Source organism: Bos taurus, chromosome 18 (assembly GCF_002263795.3).
Source record: "Bos taurus isolate L1 Dominette 01449 registration number 42190680 breed Hereford chromosome 18, ARS-UCD2.0, whole genome shotgun sequence".
Taxonomy (NCBI): Eukaryota; Metazoa; Chordata; class Mammalia; order Artiodactyla; family Bovidae; genus Bos; species Bos taurus.
This window is the reverse complement of record NC_037345.1, coordinates 57,058,527-57,069,531: the sequence shown is the minus strand read 5'-3', so window position 1 is coordinate 57,069,531 and position 11,005 is coordinate 57,058,527. Positions and strand designations below refer to the sequence as shown.

Below are 11,005 nucleotides of genomic sequence, written 5' to 3'. Positions count from 1 at the left end.
CCACGAAACAGAATGCTGACGGCCCCTCGGAATCTCCTTCTTGTTTCTCCTCCCCACTGCACACCCACTTCCCTCAATAAGCCCCAAGTGGAAAAAAAGGGAAAGTGTTAGCTCAGCCATGTCCAACTCTTTCCCACCCCATGGACTGTAGTCCACCAGGCTCTTCTGTCCATGGGATTCTCCAGGCGAGAATACTGGAGTGGGTTGCCATGCCCTTTTCCAGGGGTTCTTCCCGACCCAGGGATCGAACCAACATCTCCTGCACTGCAGGCAGATTCTTTACCTGATTTCTGAGCCACTAGGAAAGCCCCAATAAGCCCCTAGCCTCACTTTAATGCCAACTGGTTCCTTGCTTTTCTCTGTAGTTTTATAATCTGAGCATGCTGCCTTTGGTACTAAGCTTTGCACTTGTTTGTCTTTGTGTGTGTGTGTGTGTGTTACATTTATGTTTATTAAAAACTGCTACAAACAAACAAAGCCTGTACAAAAAACTTGAACATCCACCCCTGTGAAACAGCAAGCTCCAGCAACATTATCGCTTAGGACTTCACATTCCTCATTCCTCTGCCTTGGCCTCATAGTCTTCCTCTGTCATGTATCTGTCTTCCTGCCCCACTACTTTGAAATAGTAGTCTTGAGAGACATTATCGCCTAGGACCCCCTCTTCCTCTGCCTCGGCCTCGGCCACATCCTCTTCCTCGGCCTCAGCCTCTTCCTGCAACAGCTTCCCTTTTCTTAGACTTCACCTTTGGTTCCTCATCCACGAGTAGTGTATCCAGAGGTAAGCTGTCTGGCAGAATAAAATACCGAATGCTATTTCCTCGAATACTCAGTGGTTCCAGCTGTACAGGTTCTCTGTTCTTCAGGGTCATTTTCACTGCTCTAAGATGTGTATTCATACTGACATCTACACCTGTGATTATTCCATGGACCTGTGTTCCATTCTTTAATTCGATGGTTACAGTTTCGTGACTCAATTTTATAAAAAACCTCATGCGCTTCATCCTAGCGGTGCCGCCACCCTTTTGGCCTGATAGTACAGGAAATCCGACCACCGAGAGCCAAGGTTGGGCGTATGAATGGCTGGAAACACTTACTCTCAGGGCCTGCACTTGTTTTTCTTAAGACTTGGTATAAAGAGAAAAAAAAAATGCATGTTTTCTTCCATTCAGCTTCATGCCTCTGCCCATCTTATACCCCTCACCCCTCTCGTGGAACCATTACCCATAACCTGGGATAGGGTCGGTGCTGTGATCACTGAGAAGGGAAGGTGCAGGGTATATGCATACATGGGCATGCCCACACCATCATCAACTCTTGCCTTTTCAGCTGATATCTCATCTTGCAGCCCCATCCCCTTTTTGGACCCCCTCTATCCTGACCGACTCACTGTCTCCTAGCAGGGGTAGTTATAGTATCTCAGTGCTCAGAAGGGCTGTTTCCTATGGTCCCTAATTTGCAAACAAAAACAGAAGAATCGGAGAAGAGACAGAGGGAAGTCACGGAGAATCCAATGGTGGGTGAAAGAGGAACTTTTGACCACAAGCCATCAGAGTTTAGGAGGACTTTTAACCCCACTTATTCAATTTGCTGAAGAAGACACTGAGGTCCAGAGTGGGCAAGTGAATTGCACAGGAAGTCAGTTCATCAGTTGACAGCTTAGGGTTCATTGGGCTGGGTGATAGGAAGTGTATGTTAATATGAGAGGGAAGAATTGTCAACTCTTACCATGAGGTGAGGGAAGAAATTTCATTCACTCACCAACCAACTACACTGTACCTTTAGGTTTTTAGTAAAGATTCAACCCTTGCTCTTGAGAATATCGACATCTGGTTGGGAGACAGATCATCCGACAATTCCAATGAGAGAGGGAAAGTGCCTGTGGTGGGGAAACAAAGACATGTGATGGGTGGGGCTCTTGCTTCTCTGGACTAAAGGGTGAGTTCTCAGAGAGGAATAGGCCAAACAGACATAGTGGGGACTTTCAGGGTCTCACAAGTGATGTGAGTTCTGCAGATGACCCAGGACGCTCAGGTACCATGTTCCCAATCCCATTCACTCTCCCACTGTGCTGGGGATCCTCCACCAGCTACCAAGCTCTGGGCTCTGTCTGTGACCAACCCCACCTCTGCACCCCTTGGGTTCTCTCTGGTTTCTGGGGATCCCTAGGAAACGGCGATGCCGCTATCCGTGGTGCTGATTCGGAGTTGATTGGTGACTCGGAATGTCTGCAGCCTTGGGGAGGGGGAGGGGAGGTTGACCACAAAGAACAAGGACCCTCGGTCTGGATTCAGGAGGGTCAACAATATGTCAGACGTGCCGGGAAGGGCCAGGTCTACCTGGGAGGAGGGACTCCAGGGAAAAGAAGATCTCTGTTCGTCTTCCTTGACCTTCTGGCCACCCTCAGGAATGTTTTTTGGAAAACGCTAGGCTGTTGACACACTGGTCCAAGCACTGGGTAAGGTGAAAGCTTTGTTCTATCCCTTAACATATATGATCCCATTTCATTTTCTGAACATGCCTGACAGAAAGGGCTAATCCCCCTCATCAAATAGAGGGAGCAGTTGACAGACAGATAAGTAGCTGTAGGTACTAGTTTCCAAAGAGCTCCAAACAATCCCACCACTTCCTTAAGGCAAAATAGTAATAAACTTCGTTTATTACACAACGAAATTTATTACGTCTTCCTCTTGAATCTGGACTGAGCTCATTACTGCTTTTACCAATAAAATGTGGAGGACAAGATTCACATGGCTGCGACCCAAACTCAAAGGGCAAAAATAATGTGCTCTATGAAACAAAGTGAAAGTGAAGTCGCTCAGTCGTGTCCGACTCTTTGCGACCCCATGGACTGTAGCCTACCAGGCTCCTCCGTCCATGGGATTTTCCAGGCAAGAGTTCTGGAGTGGGTTGCCATTTCCTTCTCCAGGGCATCTTCCCCACCCAGGGATTGAAACCGGGTCTCCCGCATTGTAGGCAGACGCTTTACTGTCTGAGCCACCAAGGAAGTCCAATGTGCTCTACAGTCTTTCTAAAAGCCTATCGTAATCCCACAAAAGCAGATAATCGAATGCAGCCACTTCGCCTTTTAAGCGTCCGGCACGGTAACAACTCACTACCCTAGTTAACAGTACGCGCTCCGCGTCCCTTGCCCATGCGCAGGCGCAGAAGGAAACAGCGCAGTGGATTTTGGGAGTAGTAGGCAGATTGAAATAAGGGGCCGCAGGGACTGCTGGGAGTTGTAGGCCGAGGGCCTCAATAACCACCGCTGCTTCAGGTGGAGCCGTCGCGTGGGGCTATGGGAGCCGTAGGCAATACAGCGCCCAAACCCTTGTGGGAGTCGTAGTCTCGGAGCCACTTCCGTACAGGAGTTCCGCGTGTTAGGCAGTTTGGACGATCCAGCACCGCGTTCTACTCAGGTGAGTTATTTCCTCCCGGACCTGGTCGGCCCCTGAGCGCCCGCTCTTTGTTGCGGTGCCGTGCGAAGGTTGAGGAACTCTCCGGGGGTGATAACATTCGCCTCTGACGTCCCAATGCTTGTATCCCAGAGGCCGACTGACCGGAATCCTCACTGTGGGCTCTGCGGTCCAGCTTGTCTCTGGCCCGCCCACCCCTCTCCCCCGCGTGGGCTCGGGGAAATTCGACCATTTCCCTGCCCTCACCCCCAACTGGATACTTCCAGGAGGTCCCTACACTGTCCTGAAATCCGTCTTGATAGAATGATGTTACACACTACCCATCATTCTGACAAAGCTGCGATCTGGAGGCATCTCACTTGGGGTCTGGGCCCCGCCTTCTGGGGGCGCTTATTCCCTCAGCATACAGATCTTTACTGAGCCCCGATCCTTTGCCAAATCCCTTGCAAGGCAGGGGGTCAGTGGTGGCTGAGCCAGACCCTGTCCCTCCCTGCTTGTAGTGAGGTCACAGGACAGGGGAAGGGTGACAGGCCTGTCACCATGAAGGGTAGCGTCGTGATCCGGTTGGGATGGAGGCCTACAAGGGGCTCTGCGACCCCAGAGGGGGCGCCTGAGCCAGCCTGGGGTCTATAAAATTTTCGAGGGGAAGATGCTTAATACACGTTTCAAATCTGACGTGTCCAAATGGAATTCTAGTCAGCCTCCTCCACAACTAAATGTTCCCATCATCCTCCCAGGTGCTCAGGCCCAAGCCTCCAAATCATTCTTCATTCCTCTCTTTTCTCATGATCCCACCCCAATCCAAGTCTTGTGCAAGTCCTACGGACCCTACCTTCAAAATAGATCCAAAACCCCACCTTTTCTTGTCATCGCCACTGCCAGCACCCCAGTCCAGGCCAACATCATCTCACTGACGATCACCATAGCCTCCTCTCTGGCCTCCCTGCCTGCCACAGTCTGTTCCCCATACAGCAGCCAAAGGGAAACTTTTAAAACCTAAGTCAGATCATTTGCCTCCTTTGCACAGAACCCTCCCATGACTCCCATCTCTCTCAAAATTAAAATTAAAGCTGTTTCATGGCCTATGAGCCACTGAAAATCTGCAGACTCATTTCCTGGTGGAGTCTTCCTCATTCAGGAGGCAGGTTCCTGGGCCCTAGTGACTGTAGATTTAGGGGGAGAAGAGAGATGAGTCCAGAGTAACTTTATGTCCTGTCCTACGGAGGAGCTGGGTGGAGATGTGGTACTCTCAGCAAGCAGGGAACAGCTGGGCAAGAACAGGTTTCTCCGTGGGGAGCAGGGGACTGGTCAGTTTGGGTACCTAGGATTCTGGAGAACCGGTGGGTATCTTCAATGGGACATTTGAAGGACGAGCCTGATGGACATCGTGATTCAGTCACCCACAAGGAAAACGAGTTGGGCAGGACCTGGGAACCACGAAGGTGCCTCTCCAAAAGAGGCTGAGCAGGAGGCAAATGAGGAGAGCGAGGGAGAATCAAGCCAGAGTGGCAGGGGTGAGGTGAGATGCATGGGAGGATGTAGAGAAGACCCTGGGCAGTTTTGTGGACAATTTTGCGTGTAGAGGAGGGGAGGGGAGGGGAGGGGAGGGAGACCAAGGAGGAGCCTCCTGCAGTATCCAGGAGAGAGACATGGTTCAGACCAGGGTCGCAGCTGTGGAGATGCTAAGGAGTGCTGGGCTTCTGGGTCTGTTTTGAAGCTACAAACAGGATTTGCTCCATTCTAGTTGGATGTATGGGGTTTGAGATTTGAGGACATGCCCCAGGTACATTCTCAGTGGGGCATTTGGAGGAAAGGTTGAGACCTTACACTGCAATTTGGAATCACCTACAGGGAGAGTTAAGAGGGATGGAGAAAGCAGGTCAGTGTCCTGGGACACAAAGCTCCTGCCCTGAGTAGCTGGAGGGACAGAGCTGAGAGAAGCAGGTTTGGGAAGGGGGATCAGGAATCTGGGTTCTGCGATGCCTGTCAGACAGCTGAGTTGCATTGGCACCTAACTGGTGTTATAGACAGTAAGCATGCGAGTCACATAAAATGATTCCACACTCTATGGGAAATCCTGGAAACAGGATGAACTGCTCAGAAGCTACTGCACTATGATAGTCCAGCCCGGAGATGATGGTGCCCTGGAGGGGAGGGACTCAGTCTGGTGGGTTCTTATGGGTTCCCCTGGCAGGTGGGTCCAAGAAGGGAGGGAATTGTGGCTGGGTGGGGAGGAATGAGGTGGGGGGAACAGAAGGAGTCAAAGATGGGCTGATCCATCTCTTGATAAGGCCACAGAAGCTTGCAGGAGATTCTGAGATGACTGCCCTGCCTTTCAGAGGATACAGTCGGGACCCATTCCTAGAGACAGCATCCCACCCCCACCAAAGTGAAATTCAGTTGGTCTTTCCTGTTTATCCCCCTTCCCCTAACAGAACTGCTGGCAGTCCCCTTGCCTCCTTCTGTTCTTAGATCACTGACCCTTCCCAAGCTCTCTGAGCAGCCCTGGAAGCCCAGGTCAGTGACCTGTCCTTCTGATCAGGGTTGTAAGAGGGGTGGCTTCCCCGGAGACTGTGAAACGGGTCCTTAATATGCACCTCCATCCCTCCAAACAGAATCCAACCTAACTTGCCTATCTCTCCCTCTCCCCTCCACCCTTCACCCCCAACCAGCTACTTCTCTCTCCTTGGTGTGTAATGGGTGTAATCCAAGAAGCCTTCCTGGAGGCACTAGCCTCCTTAAACCTTCAAGGGTCAAACATTTGACCCTTGAACAACATGAGTTTGAACTGCTCCACTGAGACTCAGACTTTTTTTTTTTCCCAATAAATACATACAATACTACACCATCCGCAGTTTAGTTGAATCCTTGGACTTGGAACAGGGAAGATATGGAAGGCCGACTGCAAAGTTATGTGGAATTTGGTTGTACTCCCAATCCTCGCGTTGTTCAAGGGTCAACTGTATACATATAACCCTCCCTTACTCTGGAAGATGGAGAAGGAAATGGCAACCCACTCCAGTATTCTTGCCTGGAGAATCCCATGGACAGGAGCCTGGCAGCTCCTGTCCAAGGGGTCGCAAGAGTCGGACACGACTTAGCGACTAAACTACTAAGTACTACAACTACTCTGGAAGAAGCCTACCTGGTCCCCACTATTCTCGGCAGGGACACTACCCTCTGTAAGCAACGACCCGTAATCCGGAATCCACGTGTAACCCGCCTCCCCTCTCCACCCATCCAGGAGAAGCCGACCCCTCCCGCCTCTCCAGGACCCCACGATGCCCGCCCCGCAGTGCGCCTCTTGCCACAAGGCGCGCGCCGCCCTCCGCCGTCCGCGCTCGGGCCAGGCGCTGTGCGGCTCCTGCTTCTGCGCCGCCTTCGAGGCCGAGGTGCTGCACACGGTCGTCGCGGGCCGCCTGCTGCCGCCTGGCGCCGTGGTGGCCGTGGGCGCCTCGGGCGGCAAGGACTCCACGGTGCTGGCACACGTGCTGCGTGAGCTGGCCCCGCGCCTGGGCATCTCGCTGCACCTCGTGGCGGTGGACGAGGGCATCGGCGGCTACCGAGACGCGGCGCTGGCGGCTGTGAGGCGGCAGGCGGCGCGCTGGGAGCTCCCGCTCACCGTCGTGGCCTACGCTGACCTCTTCGGGGGCTGGACTATGGACGCCGTGGCCCGCAGCACGGCCGGCTCTGGCCGCAGCCGCGCCTGTTGCACCTTCTGCGGGGTGCTGCGGCGCCGCGCGCTGGAGGAAGGGGCACGCCTCGTGGGAGCCACGCACGTCGTGACCGGTGAGCGCAGGCGCGACCCAGAGGGGGCATGGTGGGAGGGGCGCATGCGCGGGATAGGGCACTGTAAGGGTGCTGCAGTGCGTGCCCAAGTGGTAATGGAGACTATGAATAGCCTAGAGGAAAGCACCGAACACGGAGAAGGGGATGTGCGCATGCTCCAGCATGGGGCCTGAAAGTACAGGTTACTGCCAGGGTGGTGCGGGCAGGAGGAAACAGGATGGGCTGGGCATCACAAAGACTTTGAGTCTTGGCCGCTCTCTTGGTCTGCACAGCTTGGCAAGGAGGGTGGGAGGTGGGAGAACCGAGTGGCAGGAGTTAGTCTCTGGGTATTAGGTCTTTGAGTCTTTACTTATCTGTAATCGTCTCTAATACTCTTGGTCTCATGGCCCCCAGCTGTCTCTCTTCAGAATCCATCTCTATCGCTGGAAAGTATCTCTCTGCCTCGTAACTTCTTTTTCTTGTTGGCACCTCTTCTTTTCCATAACTCTTCTTTTCTTCTCTCGCTCTCATCCATTCCTTCAACAGACAACCACCGGGTTTCTACTAAATGCCAGCTCCAAGCTGTTATTAATATATAGAGTAGGCACTACACACATTTATATTAAATACGCTCACATCCTCATCGGGCTGTGGCTGAGAATACAGCAATGCCCGGGACAGACCTAAGCCCGCACCTTTGCACAGTACAAATATAAAATGATAAACGGTCATAAATGCTACTGGGAAAAATTACATGGAGCAAAAAGAGGACCTTATGGTGTGGAGAGAGGGGATGAGGGAGGGCTTTTGAGATCTGGGGGCTCTGGGTGAGGAGGTGAAGAGGAGTGATGTTTGAGGGGGGTGGAGGTTGTTCCAGGCAGAGGGAACCATCTGTGCCCGGGCCAGTCTGAGGGGCCCCAGGAAGACCAGAGCAGTGGGTGGAGTTCAGATCCACTTTCCCCTTTTGATGGTGAGGCGTTAACATCTGATCCTTTGAGCAATGGGGAAATGGCTGACAAAGGCTCTGAAAAGCACAGTAGAGCAGGGGTGAGGCGCCTGGGTTGGAGAGGCAAGGGCGGAGCAAAGGACATGAGCTTGGAGGGTGGCAGCTGTGGGTGGTCCAGGTGAGCAACGATGGTTGTCAGAACCAGTGCTTTTTTTTTTTAATGCTGTGTAAATATTCCCTTACTTTCTCCCTGGTCCCTCTAAACAAAGACAACACAAAAACATTGCAGTCTGTGCCATCAAAGGCACTTCTGTCAACTACTATGAGTTTTCTATGGCTGCTGTAACAAATCACCACAAATTGAGTGGCTTAAAACAACACAAATGGAAAACACACACACACACACACACAAATGCATTAGGTTAGATCTGGAGATTAAAGTTCAGGCAGAGGTCTCACTGGTTGGCATTCCTCTGAAGAATCTACTGGAAAGTCCATTTTCTTGCCTCTTCCAGTTTTTAGAGGCTACCTCTTGGAGGCCTCCTTCTTCCAGCTTCAAAGCCAGCAGCTGAGTCCTCATCTTGCATGGTCTGACCTTGATTGTGTTCCCACATCTTCCATCCTGATTCTTTAACTTTAAGGACCCCTGTCATTACCCTGGGGCCCACTTGGCTCAGCTAGGCTGATTAGTAACCCTCATTCTATATGCAATCTTTATCTCTTTCACCATGGGACCCAATATATTTTCAGGTTGGGGGGGTGGGGGATTCTGCTTACTACAACAGTCCTCTTTCCCATCTCCATTAAATGACTTCCGTGTAGTCTGAAGTACATTTTTTTGTTGGTGGTGGTGGCGGGGGTTGGGGGTGGGGGGGGGGTGGTATTTTGGCCTTATGGGATTTTGGTTCTCCAACTAACGATTGAACCTGGTCTCTCAGCATCCAAAGCACAGGGTCCTAACTACTGGACCACCAGGGAATTAATTCCCTTTAGTACACTTTTAATTGAGACTGAAATGACAGTCTTCCCGACCCAGGGATCAAACCCAGGTCTCCCGCACTGCATGCAGATTCTTTACCTTCTGTGCCACCAGGGAAGCTCTGAAATGATAGGTGTAGCCTAAAGGACTTTCACTGCTAGCAGAGGGCTTGGTCTGCGATAAGTGGGGGGTAAGTAAGTTACCCCGCGTTGCTCTACAGGAGCCTGGGTGTGTCGCCCTCTCGTTTCTCGCCGGGTCCCCCAGCAGCCTCCCGCAGGCCACCCCGCGGTGCCCCGGGGTCTCCTCCCGAGGCCCCGTCGGCCCCGGCCCCCTCCTCACTGCTCCCGTCTCCCCTCCCTCAGGACACAACGCGGACGACATGGCGGAGACGGTGCTCATGAACTTCCTGCGGGGCGACGCGGGCCGGCTGGCGCGGGGCGGGGGCCTGGGCTCCCCGGGCGAGGGGGGCGCCCTGCCGCGCTGCCGCCCGCTGCAGCTGGCGTCGCAGAAGGAGGTGGTGCTGTACGCGCACTTCCGCCGCCTGGACTACTTCTCCGAGGAGTGCGTGTACGCGCCCGAGGCCTTCCGCGGCCACGCGCGCGACCTGCTCAAGATGCTGGAGGCGGCGCGGCCGTCGGCGGTGCTGGACCTGGTGCACTCGGCCGAGCGCCTGGCGCTGGCCCCGACCGCGCGGCCCCCGCCGCCCGGCGCCTGCTCCCGCTGCGGGGCGCTGGCCAGCCGCGCGCTCTGCCAGGCCTGCGCGCTCCTGGACGGCCTGAACCGCGGCCGGCCCCGCCTGGCCATCGGCAAGGGCCGCCGGGGGCTGGACGAGGAGGGGCCGCCACGGGAGCCGCAGCCGTCCCGACCGCTGACTTCCGAGCCGGTCCCTGACTTCTAGAGACTCCAGTTCCCCGCGGGGATCCAGCGCCGTGGGGGCACGGGGCCGCCTATAAATGACACGGAATGAACCCGAGTTATCTGAGCCCGGGCTTCGTGTGCAGCTGGGAGAGAGACGGAACCTATTGCCTGCGATCCTGCAGACGCTGGGGCTCTGGGCTCCTGGGGCTGGGGGCTGGGGACTCCTAGGTCTCAGAGAGGGGAGCACTAAACGACCTCCATTCCTGAGTGAGTGGGAATTAGGGGGCTGCTGTACAGGCTTGCCTGTACCTCTGTGGGGTTCTGGACGTGCTCAGATAGCCCTAACCCCTCTCGATCGCCTACTGCCCGCCTGATGATCGTGTTTGCCTGTAGTGGGCTAAGCACAAACACGCAGCTGGATGGACATGTCAGTTACAGCACTCATGGTGTTTCTGTGTGAGCGCTGGGTGTACTGCAGGCGCTGGGCCATCTCATTTCACCCGCACCACGATCTCATTGGCTGTAGCCCGAGGCCCATAACTGGCCTGGGGTCACCTCTCTGGAGCCCCACCTGAGGCTCTTCAAGACAGTGGAATTAGTCCTTATTCCCACTACCTCCTGAATCTCTGATGGATGAAGAGCAACTGGGGCGGCTCTCCAGACTTCAGATTCTAGAGGCAGAGCTGGGTGAGCTTGGGTCAGTGACTTAACCTCTCAAATCTTCCATTTGCTCCGCTGAAAATGGAATCAAGGCCTCCCACCAAAGCATTGTTGTGAATGTTTGATAAAGCGCTCAATAAATGTCAGACTTGGCTGTTCACACTAAGGTTTGGCCACCAGGGGGCGCTCGATTTCGGGGTTTCTGCCCTGCCAATCCAGATAGGTGTGAGGCTCAGAAACTGCCTGCCTGACTCCTGAGGAGGCTTGATGTCCTCAGTCCCACCTCCAAGCTTTGCTGGGCTGCTCCTTTGTTAGAAATGCCCTCCTTTCCCATCTTCCTGCTTACATCCTCCAGGGGCCTCCTGGAAGTGTTCCTGA

At 53.9% G+C, this 11,005-nt stretch overlaps 2 protein-coding genes across 2 annotated transcripts; one reads left to right on the top strand and one right to left on the bottom strand.

The window, feature by feature from the left end:
- Window positions 1-217: 217 nt before the first annotated feature.
- LOC104974918 (small nuclear ribonucleoprotein Sm D1-like) lies at window positions 218-1,820 on the bottom strand. Its single transcript, XM_059877115.1, has one exon. The coding sequence runs from the start codon at window positions 1,002-1,004 to the stop codon at window positions 705-707; it is 300 nt and encodes a 99-aa protein (XP_059733098.1). The 5' UTR covers window positions 1,005-1,820; the 3' UTR covers window positions 218-704.
- Window positions 1,821-3,330: 1,510 nt separating this feature from the next.
- CTU1 (cytosolic thiouridylase subunit 1) lies at window positions 3,331-10,787 on the top strand. The gene is given in 3 exon segments (NM_001077954.1): window positions 3,331-3,419; window positions 6,661-7,205; window positions 9,472-10,787. Coding segments are annotated over 2 exon segments (1,044 nt in total). The 5' UTR covers window positions 3,331-3,419; window positions 6,661-6,697; the 3' UTR covers window positions 10,008-10,787.
- The last annotated feature ends 218 nt before the right edge of the window (window positions 10,788-11,005 follow it).

Coding starts and splice junctions, on each gene's coding strand:
- LOC104974918 (XM_059877115.1), bottom strand. CDS start 1,004: ATGAAGCGCATGAGGTTTTTTATAAAATTGAGTCACGAAACTGTAACC.